Raw genomic sequence first — 17,701 nt, 5'->3', positions numbered from 1 at the left:
ACCTAGCAGTCTACTAATACTCTAATGAGAGATAGTTGAAAGTTACATATAGTAAGTACAATGTCTGGACCATCGAAATAAAGTGTAACCAATTTGACTTAAAATAATATTAAGAGCTGTGGCTGTGCTTGTAAATGTGTTTTTTTTTAATGTCTTTTATTAATTTGGAATATGACCAGGGAAGAAAATACACTTCTAAAGTTATGAATGATGAAATTGACTAGTCTCATACCTTTTCATAAGTTTGTCTACACATCATTATTCTGCCAGATCTTGTCGCAAGGCCTTCAGCAAAAGTGTCACCATATGCACAAGTTCACGGAATGACAACTGTTGTGCCCAAATTTGCTGCTTTGTCACATGAAAAGCTTTCCAGGCTTCTGGGAACAGTCTCCAAGTGACATTTGAGAGCTTCTCCACGGCTAAACTGGGCTCTACTGTAGTGCCAAGGCACTTGAAGAAGATTGTGCTCTACATAAGACCTAAACAATGTCTGAAATCCAGTCACTGATACCCTTCACATAACAACCCTTTCTCAAGGTTAAGGCGCTTGATCACAAGTGGCACCTATAAATACATCAAGTCTAATTTTTAATCTCAATATTGGTGGCTTATTTTCAAATATTTAATTCATCTAGTGACAATTTACCTCATCTTACTGAAGGGTTCACGGCCATTATCTCAACCCAATTATCTGTTCTTCTAACACATTATTTCCTTTAAATAAAACTAAAACTAATTAAGACTGGACAGCTAATTACATCATAGTGATAACATATTTGGCTAATGTCATGATATTGATGAACGTGACAATCAGTTGAACAAAAATTCCTTTTGAAACGGAGCTAAAAATACATGACCAAATACAGTGAGTGAGTTTTGCTGAGTGAACACTATTCTGTCTATATAAGAAGCTGCTTCAGGCTCCTTTAAGGACTGACTGGAACTCAAAGGTGGGTGAGTTGTTCATCATGCTCTCCTTCTACTATTAACATAATATCACATACTTGTGTTCTGCAGTTTAGAGATTAAATGGCTAACCCTGATACATGGTAATCAGTTAGATTATTTAAGAGTTTAGAGTGTGGCTATGCACTGTTCAATATGCTTTTGATACTAATCTGACTGAATTAGTCCAAGTTATACTTGTAATTCATGTCATTCAAAGCACATATTTGAACTCAAGTTTTTTTCCTTTCTCTTAGCATCTCCAACCTCAGACACATTCTCTCTGGACAGGACAGCAGGTAAACAAAATATATGCATACTTATAATCATTGGTTTTCATTTTAGAAGCTAAGAAAATAAGAGATCCCATCTCAGTTCTAAAGCAAACAGTTGGTTGAATAGAGTACCAAATTGTTTTAATTTTTAAACTTGAGTAAAAAGAGAGTTGCTCAGGATAAAAAAGCTGCTTTAGAACACAGAAGCTCAGAAACACTCACATGGAGAAGAATCATTGCGCTCCACATTCATAGGAATTAATACGTTTCATTCCACTTGCATTTGTTTAATATTTAGAAGTTATGAAAGTATAAATCCCTCTGCACATTCTCTCTCTCTTCTCACAGTAAACCGCAACCATGGGAGATGGTGAAATGGAGTGCTTCGGCCCGGCGGCCATTTACCTCCGGAAGCCGGAAAGAGAGAGAATAGAGGCTCAGAACACCCCCTTTGATGCCAAAACGGCATTCTTCGTGTCAGAGCCGAGCGAGATGTACCTGAAGGGTGTTCTTGCTAGTAGAGAAGGCGGCAAAGCTACTGTCAAAACTCTGTGTGGGAAAGTAAGTAGAATTAAAAAATGTGTTGATCTTCTGTAAAACAGTTTAACATGATGCTGTGGACTGTAAAACTACTTGCAAGGTGAAACAAATACAGCGTTTGTACTAAATGTCTCATCCATGTTTAAAACTTTATAGACGATCACGGTGAAAGACACTGAAATCTTCCCCATGAATCCTCCTAAGTTTGACAAAATTGAGGACATGGCCATGATGACCCACCTCAATGAGCCTACTGTGCTGTATAACCTCAAAGAGCGTTACGCAGCGTGGATGATCTACGTAAGTCTGAGCTAATCATATTTTATTCCTGGGATGGGGCGGCAGCATTATAAAACTGGACTATCTATCTCCGTTTCAGACCTACTCTGGCTTGTTCTGCGTCACTGTCAATCCCTACAAGTGGCTCCCAGTGTACGATACAGTCGTTGTGAATGGATACAGAGGCAAAAAGAGGATTGAAGCCCCGCCTCACATCTTCTCCATCTCCGACAACGCCTACCAGTTCATGCTCACTGGTAGGTGGAGATATACATTTGCAATCCGTTTTGCAATCCAATCAACTTGTGCTAAACTTGAGCCTGCTTACATTTTGCTTAATACACCTACAATTTCTTTATTTAATGGACTCTTTTTACTTAATGGATCTCTTATGAGTAATTTATGTAGTGGTGTACATCTTGTTACAAATATGATATACAAAAAAAACCCTGAAAATATAATCTCTTTAGCGGTTTCATTTATAATAATACTAAATGTGTTTCAGACAGGGAGAATCAGTCCATCCTGATCACGTAAGTAGGCTATGATAATTAAAGTTATTGTATAAGAATCATCATGTAAAAGCTAACATTGTTTAAGCTATTGAGAGAAAACAGTTTAACACCTGCCTTTTCTGCTGTTGAAAGCTTGTAACATGTAAATGCATAGGCATCATTCTTATTAGCATGTGCTGGGAAAGACAGGAAAACTAAAGTAAGAGAAAGGTGTGGGGAAAAGCCGCTTACTGACAGTGCTGCATGTATACAAGGTTAAGACCACACTGCCAGCATGATGCATGTGCATGCAGGTTTCACTCTGACATTTATGGATTTTAAAGAAGCACTTACAAAAAGCCAACATATCACATAATTTATAATATTCTGAAACATGTTCTTTTCCATCTTTAACATGTCCACTCAGTGGAGAATCTGGTGCAGGAAAGACTGTCAACACCAAACGTGTCATCCAGTACTTTGCGACAATCGCTGTTTCTGGCGGAAAGAAGGCAGAATCTACCTCTGGCAAAATGAAGGTGACTAAATAATCGAATATCATTCAAAGTACAGTGAACAAATTATTCTGCATGATGAAATTACTTAATTACTCACCAGGGGTCGCTAGAGGATCAAATCATTGCAGCCAACCCTCTGCTGGAGGCTTATGGAAATGCCAAGACTGTGAGAAATGACAACTCTTCTCGTTTTGTAAGTTGCTGTGGCCAGATGAATTGTACAAATTCAGTTAACATTCCAAAGCTGGGAAATTCGAAACTTCTAAATATTTCAATCTGCTTAGGGTAAATTCATCCGAATTCACTTTGGGACCACTGGAAAACTGGCCTCAGCTGATATCGAAACTTGTGAGTAACATTATTTTAAGCCAGACATTTTATTTGGAGAGTAAGATGTGAGTTAATCGATTAAAATCAACAACTTTTTTCTCCATTTTTGTCTTTGGAAGATCTGCTGGAAAAGTCAAGAGTAACATTCCAGCTGTCTGCTGAGAGGAGCTACCACATCTTCTACCAGCTCATGACCGGACACAAGCCAGAGCTGCTCGGTGAGAAATCTACAGTATTGTGCATTTCATTTATTTCCATGTTTGAGACACTGTTAACACACTGCACATCAACTCTTTACAGAGGCCCTGCTCATCACCACCAACCCTTACGACTATCCAATGATCAGCCAGGGCGAAATCACTGTCAAGAGTATCAATGATGTGGAGGAGTTCATTGCCACAGATGTATGTGGACAACTACATTATTATTAGTAGTAGAAGCAGTATTTTCAGATTTTATTAAATTTATCTGAGCAAACAAACATCCAAAAAACACTACAATAAACTGAATGACATACAATATAAAATACCCTTCTTTTTGACTCGCAAAAGAATAATGTGTGATTAATTTGGTCATATAAAAACAGACTGCCATTGACATTCTGGGCTTCACTGCTGATGAGAAAATCAGCATCTACAAGCTGACAGGTGCTGTGATGCATCATGGAGGCATGAAGTTTAAACAGAAGCAGAGAGAAGAGCAGGCCGAGCCTGACGGCACCGAGGGTAAGACGTACAATTAGCACATACTATAAACATGTAAACGTTCACTTCATTAGTGACAATAATGCGTAAAACTGTTCTTCCTCAGTGGCTGATAAAATCGCCTACCTCATGGGCCTCAACTCCGCTGACATGCTGAAAGCTCTGTGTTACCCCAGAGTGAAGGTCGGAAATGAGATGGTGACCAAAGGCCAGACAGTACCACAGGTGATCACTTATCTACTTGAAAAAGTGTCTCGCAGACATTCATAGTTGTCTTGGGAAGTAAAAGAGTAATGATATGATCTACGCTGACCTTTGAATTTCTCAGGTGAACAACTCAGTCTCTGCGCTCTCCAAGTCTGTCTATGAGAAAATGTTCTTGTGGATGGTTGTCCGTATTAATGAGATGTTGGACACAAAGCAGCCAAGACAGTTCTTCATTGGTGTGCTGGACATCGCTGGATTTGAGATCTTTGATGTGAGCTTCAGCTATCAAAGTCTCTGTAACAATCAGGATATAAAACATAATAGACAATAGTAATAACTTGCCTCTGCTTAATTGTCAGTTCAACAGCTTGGAGCAGCTTTGCATCAACTTCACAAATGAGAAACTGCAACAGTTCTTCAACCACCACATGTTTGTTCTGGAGCAAGAGGAGTACAAGAAAGAAGGCATTGAATGGGAGTTCATTGACTTTGGTATGGACTTGGCTGCCTGCATTGAGCTCATTGAGAAGGTAAGAGGACATTCAGCAAATTAAAATGATTATTCATATCGTGCCTGTACTTGAGCATGAATATTTCTTCAACAGCCAATGGGCATCTTCTCCATCCTTGAAGAGGAGTGCATGTTCCCCAAGGCTACAGACACAAGCTTCAAAAACAAGCTATATGATCAGCATCTGGGCAAATGTCCAGCTTTCCAGAAGCCCAAGCCTGCCAAAGGTAAGGCAGAAGCCCACTTCTCTCTGGTCCACTATGCCGGCACTGTGGACTACAACATTAATGGCTGGTTGGACAAGAACAAGGATCCACTGAACGACTCTGTCGTGCAACTCTACCAAAAGTCATCGCTCAAAGTGCTGGCCTTCCTGTATGCCGCTCATGGAGCTGCTGATGGTACGACCATTTGCATTTCCTCAATTCCTTTGTGTTATGATTATGTACAATACACATGCTTAGATTATCAGAGTGTAACACACTATGTGATCGCAGATTCTAAAGTATCATGAAAATTTTATATATAACTTATGCAAGATAACAAATAGATTCAACAAGATTCAAATAGAGATTTATTGAAGGGGTTAATGGAAAGCAATACAAGATCAATAAAGACTCTTTTTTCAATTACATAAAACAGCTGAGGGAGGAGGAAAGAAAGGCAAGAAGAAGGGTGGTTCCTTCCAGACAGTGTCTGCACTTTTCAGGGTAAACAGATTCTCTCTTTTAATGAAGAATGTGAATTTTTACACCATTGAGGATTAGACTAATGACAAGCGTTTCCACAGGAGAACTTGGGTAAGCTGATGACTAACCTGAGGAGCACTCACCCTCACTTTGTGCGCTGCTTGATTCCTAATGAGTCCAAGACTCCAGGTAATCCTAATCTCTGAAGACTCAAAGGTTTTGAAAATATCTCTGGAACCTTAAGAACATTTTCATTGCAGGTCTGATGGAGAACTTCCTGGTTATCCACCAGCTCAGGTGTAATGGTGTGCTGGAGGGCATCAGAATCTGCAGGAAGGGTTTCCCCAGCAGAATCCTCTATGGTGACTTCAAGCAGAGGTAAAGACACCTTTTTGCAACCACTGAATTAGAGATGATGCACTACATAATCTTCATCCTTTTATGACCTTTTTTTTTTTTTTGATTCACAAAAACATGACTCTCCTCTGACTGTCCTCTAGATACAAAGTATTAAATGCTAGCGTCATCCCTGACGGACAGTTCATTGACAACAAAAAGGCTTCAGAGAAACTCTTGGGCTCTATTGATGTTGACCACACCCAATACAAGTTTGGACACACCAAGGTGAGCTGCACAACAAATGGCTAAACTCAAATCTACAAAAGAGGAGAATGGCTTCCATAATATACAGGAAACATCATTATATATTCTTGCAGGTGTTCTTCAAAGCTGGTCTGTTGGGTACTCTTGAGGAGATGAGAGATGAGAAACTAGCAGCGCTGGTTACCATGACTCAGGCTCGTTGTCGTGGCTTCCTCATGAGGAAGGAGTTTGTCAAAATGATGGAGCGGAGGTGAGTGAAATAAACATTATATCATTTACAATTAAATAAATAAAATTTAATATTTTTGTTAAACTAAAACCAGAAACTCCGTCTCCCAGAGAGTCAATTTTTTCCATCCAATACAACATCCGCTCATTCATGAATGTGAAACATTGGCCATGGATGAAGCTGTACTTCAAGATCAAGCCTCTTCTAAAGAGTGCAGAGACTGAGAAAGAAATGGCAGCCATGAAGGATAACTTTGAGAAAATGAAGGAGGATCTAACAAAGGCATTAGCTAAAAAGAAGGAGCTTGAAGAAAAAATGGTGTCACTTCTTCAGGAGAAAAACGACCTTCTATTGCAAGTAACATCTGTGAGTATTTCAGCTCTTATTGATAATGCTAAAGCTATGAACAAAAGCCATTAAACTAAATCCATCTCAATGAACAGGAATCTGAAAACCTCTCTGATGCTGAGGAGAGATGTGAAGGTCTCATTAAAAGCAAGATCCAGCTCGAGGCCAAACTCAAAGAGACAAGCGAGAGACTGGAGGATGAGGAGGAAATCAATGCTGAACTGACTGCCAAGAAGAGGAAACTGGAGGACGAATGCTCTGAACTGAAGAAAGACATTGATGACCTGGAGCTCACCTTGGCCAAAGTGGAGAAGGAGAAACATGCAACAGAAAATAAGGTCAATAATCTTTTCACATGTTCTTCACACTGCTGACTGTTCAGGATCTTGAGGATGAAACCAGTGAATAATGTTTCCATTTAGGTGAAAAACCTGACGGAGGAGATGGCCTCTCAGGATGAGAGCATTGCCAAGCTGACCAAAGAGAAGAAAGCCCTCCAAGAGGCACACCAGCAGACTCTTGATGACCTTCAGGCAGAGGAAGACAAAGTCAACACTCTGACTAAATCTAAGACAAAGCTTGAGCAGCAAGTGGATGATGTAAGATATTTGGCATGAGAATAAGAACATGAATCAATAGGAAATTAATGTTGTGTCTCTATACTATAATTAATGCTCTGGTTTCCATGACAATAGCTTGAGGGCTCACTGGAGCAGGAGAAGAAGCTCCGTATGGACCTTGAGAGAGCCAAGAGAAAGCTTGAAGGTGATCTGAAACTGGCCCAGGAGTCCGTAATGGACCTGGAGAATGACAAACAGCAATCAGAAGAGAAGATCAAAAAGTGAGTGGACATTAGTCTTTACACAATTAAACATTTTACAAAAAGTAAGTATTCGGCACTAACCTATTCGGCATATTTTAAAAAAACAATACTTTAAAAACAGGAAAGACTTTGAGATAAGTCAGTTTCTCAGCAAGATTGAGGATGAACAGTCTTTGGGAGCACAGCTTCAGAAGAAGATCAAAGAACTTCAGGTAACCCTAACCCTAATCTTTTCATTGTAAAACTCTGAAGTAGTTGCAGAGTTGGAAAAACCCACATTGCCAATAACACTGCATCATTTTTATTTTCTTTCTTTAGGCCCGTATAGAGGAGCTGGAGGAGGAAATTGAGGCCGAGCGAGCTGCTCGTGCTAAAGTGGAGAAGCAGAGAGCTGATCTCTCCAGGGAACTTGAAGAGATCAGTGAGAGGCTTGAGGAAGCTGGTGGTGCCACTTCTGCCCAGATTGAGATGAACAAGAAGCGTGAAGCTGAATTCCAGAAGTTGCGTCGTGATCTGGAAGAGTCCACCTTGCAGCATGAAGCAACAGCCGCAGCTCTCCGGAAGAAGCAGGCGGACAGTGTGGCTGAACTCGGAGAACAGATCGACAACCTTCAGCGGGTCAAACAGAAGCTGGAGAAGGAGAAGAGTGAATACAAGATGGAGATTGATGACTTGACAAGTAACATGGAGGCTGTGGCTAAAGCAAAGGTATAATTTTGTGAAAACTTTAAGTGAAGATTTAGTTTTAGTTTTACAAAACTACTAAAAAAAAAAACACACACACACAAAGGGGTCAAAAAGTTGTAAAAGTTTTAATAATTATTGTAGGCAAACCTTGAAAAGATGTGCCGGACATTAGAAGACCAAACAAGTGAGCTAAAAACCAAAAATGATGAGTTTGTACGCCAACTTAATGATTTAAATGGACAGAGGGCAAGGCTGCAAACTGAAAACGGTACGTAAATAAACTAAATATACCACGCACACATTGAATACACCATGCACACAATTATAGAACTGAGCAAAAACCTGTGATGCAAAAACCCAATACTGACATCATACAGCTCTTGTAGACACTTATATAAATTACCCATTGTCTCATACCAGGGGAATTTGGCCGTCAATTGGAGGAGAAAGAAGCTCTTGTTTCTCAATTGACAAGAGGCAAACAAGCTTATACTCAGCAGATTGAGGAACTCAAAAGACGTATTGAAGAAGAGGTTAAGGTATGTACCTAATTTTCTGTTACCAAGTACTGTGAATAACCATGAACATAGCGGTATACAATAAAAGGAAACATTTTGACTTCAAGGCCAAGAACGCTCTGGCCCATGGGGTTCAGTCTGCCCGCCATGACTGTGATTTGCTCAGAGAGCAGTTTGAGGAAGAGCAGGAGGCCAAAGCTGAACTCCAGCGTGGAATGTCTAAGGCCAACAGTGAAGTGGCTCAGTGGAGAACCAAATATGAGACTGATGCCATCCAGCGCACTGAGGAGCTTGAGGAATCCAAGTAAATACATCATTGGAAAAAGTCTTCCTACATTTATTATGAAAAATATTAGTCAGATTTCATAATTTCATATCACTTCCTCAGGAAAAAGCTGGCCCAGCGTCTGCAGGATGCTGAAGAATCCATTGAGGCGGTGAACTCAAAGTGTGCCTCTCTGGAAAAGACCAAACAGAGACTGCAGGGTGAAGTAGAGGATCTCATGATTGATGTGGAGAGGGCAAATGCATTGGCAGCCAACCTTGACAAGAAGCAGAGAAACTTTGACAAGGTAAGAAAGACATGGATAACCTATAAACCTAAACACTGATGAACCGATGACTTAGCTAATTAACAATGACTACATTTCTTTCATTTTCAGGTGCTAGCAGAGTGGAAACAAAAGTATGAGGAAAGTCAGGCTGAACTAGAAGGTGCTCAGAAAGAAGCTCGTTCTCTCAGCACTGAGCTTTTCAAAATGAAGAACTCCTACGAGGAAACTCTTGACCACCTCGAGACACTGAAGAGGGAGAACAAGAATCTGCAACGTAATGCAACATTTATTTGTACACCAAGGGGAAAAAAAGAGATGCATTTAAACAAATGTTTACATTTCTGCTTTTTAAACCCTTTAGAGGAGATTTCTGACCTCACCGAGCAGCTTGGAGAGACTGGAAAGACAATTCATGAACTGGAAAAGGCAAAGAAGACAGTGGAGTCTGAGAAAACAGAGATCCAGACTGCGCTTGAAGAAGCTGAAGTACTGTTATTTAAAGCTGTCAAACCATGGAAAAATTCTATTCTAACATGGTGAACGTTACACAATTTTTCTACAAGGTTTATATAATTTTTACTTTAACTATCCATCAGGGCACCCTGGAGCATGAAGAGTCCAAGATTCTTCGTGTGCAGCTGGAGCTGAACCAGGTGAAGAGCGAGATTGACAGGAAGATTGCTGAGAAGGATGAGGAGATGGAACAGATCAAGAGGAACAGCCAAAGAGTGATCGATTCCATGCAGAGCACACTGGACGCTGAGATCAGGAGCAGAAATGATGCCCTGAGAGTCAAAAAGAAGATGGAGGGAGATCTGAATGAGATGGAGGTCCAGCTGAGTCATGCCAACCGCCAGGCTGCTGAGGCCCAGAAACAGCTCAGGAATGTCCAAGGCCAACTCAAGGTATCTTTCTGTGGAATGTGGAAATACATTAAGTATTGCATGTTTGACAATATGAATATGATACATGAACCAAAGCAAGAGAACTAACAAAGAAAGAATGTTGCCACAGGATGCCCAGCTGCACCTTGATGAAGCTCTCAGAGGACAGGAGGACATGAAGGAACAGGTGGCCATGGTGGAGCGCAGGAATAACCTGATGCAAGCAGAGATTGAGGAGCTGAGAGCTGCACTGGAGCAAACAGAGAGAGGCCGCAAAGTGGCGGAGCAAGAGCTGGTTGATGCCAGCGAGCGTGTGGGACTGCTGCACTCACAAGTACAAAAAATTACTAAATACTTGGAACAAATTCAGGATACATGATTAACATTCATTTATAATGTATACTAAACTAACTGCTTACATCCCACAGAATACAAGTCTTATTAACACCAAGAAGAAGCTTGAGACTGATCTGGTCCAGGTTCAAGGTGAGGTGGAAGATTCAGTCCAGGAGGCCAGAAATGCTGAGGAGAAGGCCAAGAAGGCCATCACTGATGTGGGTGTTTACATTCTGCTTCTCTATTCTAATTTAAACAGTTATTTGACTTTGTGTTCAGGTTCATGTGGTAACAAAGGGAATATTCATAGAAGGTATTTTTAGCTATGAAGTGAAGGAAAGTGAAGACAAAGTATGGTAACCCATACTCAGAATTTGTCCTCTGCATTTAACCAATCCAAGTTAGAGTTAGGGCACACACATCAGGAGCAGTGAGCAGCCATTTTTTGTTGTGGCACCCAGAGAGTGATTGGGGGTTATATGCCTTGCTGAAGGGCACCTCAGTCATTACCTGCTGATATTGAGAATCAAACCCTTGACTTTCGGGTTACAAGTCTGACTCTCTAACCATTAGGCCACAACTGCCCATCTCAATAGGTTAGTTAACCTAAATTGGCTTATATTTCAGGCTGCCATGATGGCTGAGGAGCTGAAGAAGGAGCAGGACACAAGTGCTCACCTGGAGAGGATGAAGAAGAACCTGGAGGTGACTGTCAAAGATCTGCAGCACCGTCTGGATGAGGCCGAAAGTCTGGCCATGAAGGGTGGAAAGAAACAGCTCCAGAAACTGGAGTCCAGGGTAAATTTGAGTGTTCAGGAGCTTAACAAAACTCATTCTTAGATATACTGGTCGTGGCAGAGATTTGACAGGCAAAACAATAACTCTCTATTGAAGGTGCGCGAGTTAGAGTCTGAAGTTGAAGCCGAGCAGAGACGTGGAGCAGACGCTGTGAAAGGAGTGCGCAAATACGAGAGGAGAGTGAAGGAACTTACCTACCAGGTAAAACTACTTTTAATTAGAAATTTACCACCGTTTACAATAAACAGTTTAACTAAGACCATGACCAATATTTACACCCAAAGACTGAGGAAGACAAGAAGAACGTGACCCGACTGCAGGATCTGGTAGACAAGCTGCAGCTGAAAGTGAAGGCCTACAAGCGCCAGTCTGAAGAAGCTGTGAGTCTAATATCAAATCTTGAGCGTCCAGTGCCATGAATGCACTGCTATGAAATGGGTTGAATATCTTGTGTAATCATAACAGGAGGAGCAGGCCAACACTCACCTGTCCAGGTACAGGAAGGTGCAGCATGAGCTGGAGGAGGCTCAGGAGCGTGCTGACATCGCAGAGTCCCAGGTCAACAAGCTGAGGGCCAAGAGCCGTGAAGTTGGAAAGGTAACAGTCAAACCTATACTACCATGATAACTGTTGGGCAGCACAACAGCTGCAAAGAGCAAAGTTGTTTGTTTAGTTAGCCCCACTAGCTGATTCAAAACAACTCGACTGTGGTCGGTCAGGCAAACACAGCGATTAAAAGAAAACTGAAACTGAATTCACTGACAGAATGAATGACCACCTACGACTTTTCTTGCTGATTCACTCTAATCTTGCTGAAATAAGAATCTGAGCACTGCACCATATTGGAATGGACTGAATTAGGGTTACAATGAATGATAATATTGACAATTGCTAAAACTGGTGAATATTTTTTCTAATAATCAGAAACCAAAATCATTTTGCCAGCATATTTTTATTATAATTTAAACTTCACAAACAGCAGAACTTGCAGGGTTTTTCCTGCATAGAGAATTACTCCGGCTCTCGACAAAACTCAGACAGGCAGTCACATGCTCAGATACGCTTTTTCTACCGTGACGGTTCTGTTGCAGATTCCCGGCCTGTGTCCATTCTCAAACCGTATAGTTTGCCGATAGTGCTGCGTGGATCGAGGTTATATCCGCGGGCCGGGCGGGGCAAGTAATAAATAAATAACATTCCAATATATCGAGGGTGGATGAGAGATGGATCATTATAATGTGTTGTTTAATAAAGACACGGAACTCTCATTACGGTAAAACGCAATGAACTTGCGTCACTCTTTTAATTTCGTTTTCAACAGCGTAATTCTCTTCAGGGAAAACGAATCAAGGAAAACATATGCCAGTGCTTGACATTAACGCTTGTCCGGGACACGTGTGGGGTTTTTTTTTTAAGGGACAAGTGAAAGAGAATTTTACTTGCCCAACCAGACAAATGGCCTGATTAAAACGTCAATATCAAAAAAATATATAAATAAATAAAATAACTAGGGAAATACTGAAAAATATATATACCTGTACTGACATAACAAAGTTGTGCTGTTGAGCTCACAAATTTATTTATAACATATTATACAGTTAAAAAACATCACACGACCAGATTGCTGTTTTCGTGAATACCATCATGATTGAAAATGAGAGACTGATTTCATAACAGTTCAATAAACAAATAGTTCAAATTAAGTCACTTACATTTTAGACGCAATGACTGTTTTTGTTCTGTTTGTACAGCGAAAATAGTTCAAAACAAAGATCACAGCAGAACCATAGCGTATCTCACATGAACACTCTTTTTTATTACTGAATGATTCAGCGTTTTGAACGAATCAGTTGAGTCATAGATTCAATTACCAATTCATAAACTGCCTCATTCTGAATAAATCAGCCGTTTGAACGAATCGTTTGTATGAATGACTCAATGACTCACTCATTAAGACGGTCGCCTGCCGCCTCCTACTGGCGGTTTAGTTTCAAAGTATCATTCTTTTCAACATTTCTTATTTGTATATTGTATATTTAAACCAATTTCATAATATCACTTAATACAGTTGCAATTTTTCAATGTAAATTATTTAATTTGATTGGTAATAGCCTAATGTCTTATTATTCTAATTGAATGTATTGATCAAATAAAATAAGGAAAATGAGAAGATAAAATTAGGAAAAAATACCCTTTATAAAGGTAATATGGTATTCTGATAGGAGTGTTTTTCCAACAGTGATGTAATGAAACACTGACAATTTAAGTTTGAAGGGAGTAAAGCCTCTGTTTAGGCTATTACGGAAATGTAATTTTGCCAAAAGAAGAACTTTTATTTTAAATAAATGTTCATTTTAAATCAGCCTACTTCAGTGTGATGTGTTACCATATCATCATGCTTAACACTGAGAATCTGAATAATTGTAATGTGATGATCAGATGCAGATATCTAAATCAGAGAATATCATAGGTCTGAGCGGTTGGCGGGTGGGTTATTTATTTTTAACAGCGGATTCGGGGTGACTCAAAGTGCACCAGATTCATTCATCTTTAAAATGTACAAAATTTTCTCCCACTAGAGGTACCGAGCTCCACCCACAAAAATACTGTGGTGAAACACAGTATATGATGGTCTACGAAAAATAGACATTTAATTATCTTATCATTAAAATACGTACATGATCAGGACTTTACCACCTCCGCCTCGTTTGAGACAGGAAAAACCCTGACTTGTGTGGATAACCTAATTATAAGTAAGCAAAAGAAAAACACAAACAGGCCCATTTCACACTAGACGTGTGAAGCGCACATTTTTTCACCGCTAATGTTATCAGGTCAGATATTATCAAATACACTACACTACATTATATATGGTGTGCATGCTGGTTTTAGGTGAACAGAGTAATCAGCTTACCTTTATCACACACAGCGCACTTCTTCGTTTCATAACTGCGTTCAGATTTGGCTGGTGTTTCCTCTAACCACTGTAAGATGTTTGCTGCTGCTTGTCTGTCTCTGAGTGGTTGTGGTGAGGCGGACAGACATCATCTTCCACCCATTCTCTTGTGTAATGGTATTCAACTGCAAGGTAGACTTTAGTGGATACGCATGTCCATATGTCAGCAGATAAAGTCATGATGAAACAGAAGTAGAGTATTGTGACCTTGGGTAGGGATTTCTTTCTGTACATCGATTGTTGATTTGATGTTAATATGCAGGCGTTGCACTGACAAAGGGAGGCAGATGAGTGTAAGATTGGAGAAGTCCTGCACGTCACCAGAGAGAAGGCAGAGATGATATTTTGATTAAAAATGATGTGGTCAAAAAATAAAAAAGGAACATATGCATATGGATGAATCTTTCACAATAAGATCAATAAAACAAGATGCCTTTAGAAAATAGATTGTGTGAATTCACATTTCTGCTCCTGACTTTATGGAAAGAATCCCGGCACTTAATCTCCATCATTTTTGTGAAATGTGTCCTCGAGGAAAGAGTGTTTCCCACACTGACTGTTCTTTCGAAGCCTTAATCAGCATATTCAGGATGGCATCAGTTACAACTGCTGCATGCTGGGATTTCTCCTCCGAACAGATTCCCAGTGAGCTGAAATGAAAGACATAATATAAGTATTCAGAGAAGTGTTACTCAATACAGGCCTTCTTTAGTTAATAATTGTTGATGGAAAAAGGAGTTACAACCAAGACCAATCAATTAATGAAGACCATAATCAGAACACCACTTTATGAACTGAGATAAAGGGAAATATGTAATTTTAACAAAAAAAAAGTATATTACTAGCAATGTGAATATAGAGATAAAAAATTTAAAACAATTAAAGTAGTATTTATGCACTTTTTGTGTCATTATTAATTAAACAGCTCACTTTCACTGTGGCTGATGCTCGCTACCTATAGGTTTACTGCTGTACTTGTCATATTCACTCTGATCCTACCGCTTTAATTTGACATCATCACTTATGATAAATAAATTAAACGATTATAATAAATAGTCTGCAATGCATAGTCTAATGAATAAAGCTGACTTCAACTAAACATTTAAGCAGTTCGGATGTAAACAGAAGTTTGAGCTCACCTTTCCATCCATCCATGTAAAAGGTGTGTGAAAGCGTCTGTCCATGCAGCTTCGGTGAATAAAATAACTCGTTCTGCCACTGTCATGCGTGTATTAAACCTTTTAGTCCTGCTCCTGGAGATCAGCGTTTACTTCCAAACCTTGATTATCTGGTTGAGGAGCTGTTTTAGGAGTTAGGGACGGATCTAAACTGTGCAGGAGCAGGACAGAGGAGCTCTGCATGAAACCGTAATAATAACTCTCTGTTCTTGTTTTCAGAGCAAAGAAGCTGAGGAATGAGGAACCACATCTGACAACGTAGCAAGTCATCATACAATATGAATTGCTTGTGAGATGTCAGTATGCAATTTAGTGACAATAAAAGTAAACCTGAAATGTTCTTGCTGTTGTGTTTTTATCAAGCGTTCCACTGTACGGGGGTGAGAAGCGTCTGCAACAAAACAATCATAATAAAACAGGAGAATAAGGGTATTAGCCTAAGTCCTTTAGAATATTTCTCTATCTTTCATTCTGTACATTATTACACTCTGACGCCTAATTTCACTTAGTAGTATCAGCCATTTACTCGTTATAAAACATAACTCAAATAATTATTGTATCGCTGCATCTCTATTTGAATGAAGGAACCTACTTAACAAACATTACACAAGTGTTTGAGTTAAAGTTATTAACCCGATGGTTGAAGGCTGTTTTCAATAGAAGTTCCCAAGTACACTAAAAGAGCTGTCATACATACACCACCCTTGTAATTATATTATTAGTCCAAAACTTTCCAATGTCCAAGGCATCCCTTCGCAATAACACACACTCAAACTGTGTTCATTCACTCCATTTCGTATGCCTAGGATTTTAAAGGGTAACTCAACCGCTGGTCAGAGCCTGACTCCTCCCACTGGCAATATTTGAATATCAGCGGAGATAGAGGGGACGAACCGAGGGCGGGGCTGAGCGGGGGGGCGTGCACCTGAGCCTAATAGGAAGGAACATTAATTCTGACCAAAAATATATGCTGACTCACATCAAGACGCCGCAGCGGTGGTGGAGTCCATGCAGGAGGAGCAGCGTTTGGCACTGCGTCGCTTTTCAGCGCGAGCTGTTTGGAGAAGCTAAATAACTATATAAATGCTCAGCTAACTAGATGCTAATATACGCTATCCTGATCGTTTTCAATACTCGCAATTCCAACTCCTGCCTCGTTACAGTGGTTTTGACGGAACAAGATGCTTTTATACCAGGGGCTGAGCCTCTGCCAAGGGCGTGGTGAGCTCGTACCTGCTTACATCACTCAGTACCACAACTTCCAATTGGAAAATTCAACTGCAGTAGCCACCGTTCAACCTGAAGAGGGCAGCACTCAGACGTTTTTACATCATATTTTGTAGAATTAAAACACTTTATACCCAAATGTCAAAAAATTTACTCAAATCAATGAACAGCACTAATCAAGCCCCAGTCTTACAAATCATTAACTAAAAAAAAAGTTGTTTTAGGGTTTAGTTACCCTTTAAGCTATTATTCAGCATATTAGGGTTAGGGTTAGTAATTGAACTAATGACCACAGTTCAATTACTTTACAAATAACATACAGCACTGAAGTGAACATGACAATATAAAAAATATTTTCCAGATTAAAAATACAATAACTCAAGGACGACTGAAAACCTGGCATGTCAATGATCATTAGATTTCAGTCAAGGGACAATATGATAACCAAACTTACATTTACAGTCATCATCACTTGTTTGCTGTAGGCTGTTAATATTTGTGTTAAGCATAATTTATATTTTACTTGCCTTTAACTTGATGATTTCACTAAACTACCTAGCAACGCCTTCGCAACCATGTAAAATAGTCCAGGAGCACCAGATACATCCACAAAAACTCATAGAACTCAAAAACACTAGCAATAATATAGCTATTTTAGGAGCTGTTCTTCTCTGAAGAGGGATCCTCACAAATGGCAGGCTGAAAGTTAAACAGCCAAACATAAAGGAATCACCTATCACGGGTTTACAACCCAGTAACTCATCCTATCACAAATAAATTAAGACATCATTGTTTATTTTTAGATAAGGAACTTTAATGAAAAGCTGTAATGGCCTGTGGACTGACACTGTCCTCAGCTGCAGTAATTAGCCTACTCTATAATGAATCTGCAGTTGGATTATGACCCTTTTGTATAAACTCTAGAAAACAGACCATGAAAAATATTGTAAAATAAGACGTCTGATTCTCTGAGGTCACTTTCATGTGACATCATTTTGCAAACGGAATAAAAAAAAGTTAAATTTACCTCACGTTTCTGAGCAAAACTTCTGTGTTGATTTGTCG

The 17,701-nt window shown here is 39.7% G+C and overlaps 1 protein-coding gene across 1 annotated transcript; it reads left to right on the top strand.

The window, feature by feature from the left end:
- The first annotated feature begins 933 nt into the window (after positions 1 to 933).
- Positions 934 to 15,756, top strand: LOC307170114 (myosin heavy chain, fast skeletal muscle-like). The gene is made up of 41 exons (XM_079891137.1): positions 934 to 957; positions 1,206 to 1,247; positions 1,572 to 1,784; positions 1,920 to 2,063; positions 2,143 to 2,299; positions 2,548 to 2,575; positions 2,964 to 3,075; positions 3,155 to 3,247; positions 3,339 to 3,402; positions 3,504 to 3,602; positions 3,685 to 3,788; positions 3,971 to 4,109; positions 4,195 to 4,313; positions 4,417 to 4,566; positions 4,655 to 4,825; positions 4,901 to 5,207; positions 5,449 to 5,516; positions 5,597 to 5,684; positions 5,756 to 5,873; positions 5,996 to 6,119; positions 6,212 to 6,348; positions 6,438 to 6,693; positions 6,771 to 7,013; positions 7,098 to 7,274; positions 7,371 to 7,516; positions 7,620 to 7,710; positions 7,817 to 8,206; positions 8,327 to 8,453; positions 8,606 to 8,724; positions 8,811 to 9,007; positions 9,092 to 9,275; positions 9,366 to 9,531; positions 9,619 to 9,743; positions 9,854 to 10,162; positions 10,272 to 10,475; positions 10,570 to 10,695; positions 11,105 to 11,275; positions 11,372 to 11,476; positions 11,560 to 11,655; positions 11,741 to 11,872; positions 15,629 to 15,756. Exons 3-41 carry the CDS (start codon positions 1,584 to 1,586, stop codon positions 15,647 to 15,649), a joined length of 5,808 nt encoding a protein of 1,935 aa, XP_079747263.1. The 5' UTR covers positions 934 to 957; positions 1,206 to 1,247; positions 1,572 to 1,583; the 3' UTR covers positions 15,650 to 15,756.
- Positions 15,757 to 17,701: the final 1,945 nt, after the last annotated feature.

The sequence above is a fragment of the Squalius cephalus genome (genome assembly GCF_949319135.1).
Source record: "Squalius cephalus genome assembly, chromosome: 13".
In the NCBI taxonomy this organism is placed as follows: Eukaryota; Metazoa; Chordata; class Actinopteri; order Cypriniformes; family Leuciscidae; genus Squalius; species Squalius cephalus.
This window is presented reverse-complemented; position numbering and strand designations above follow the sequence as displayed.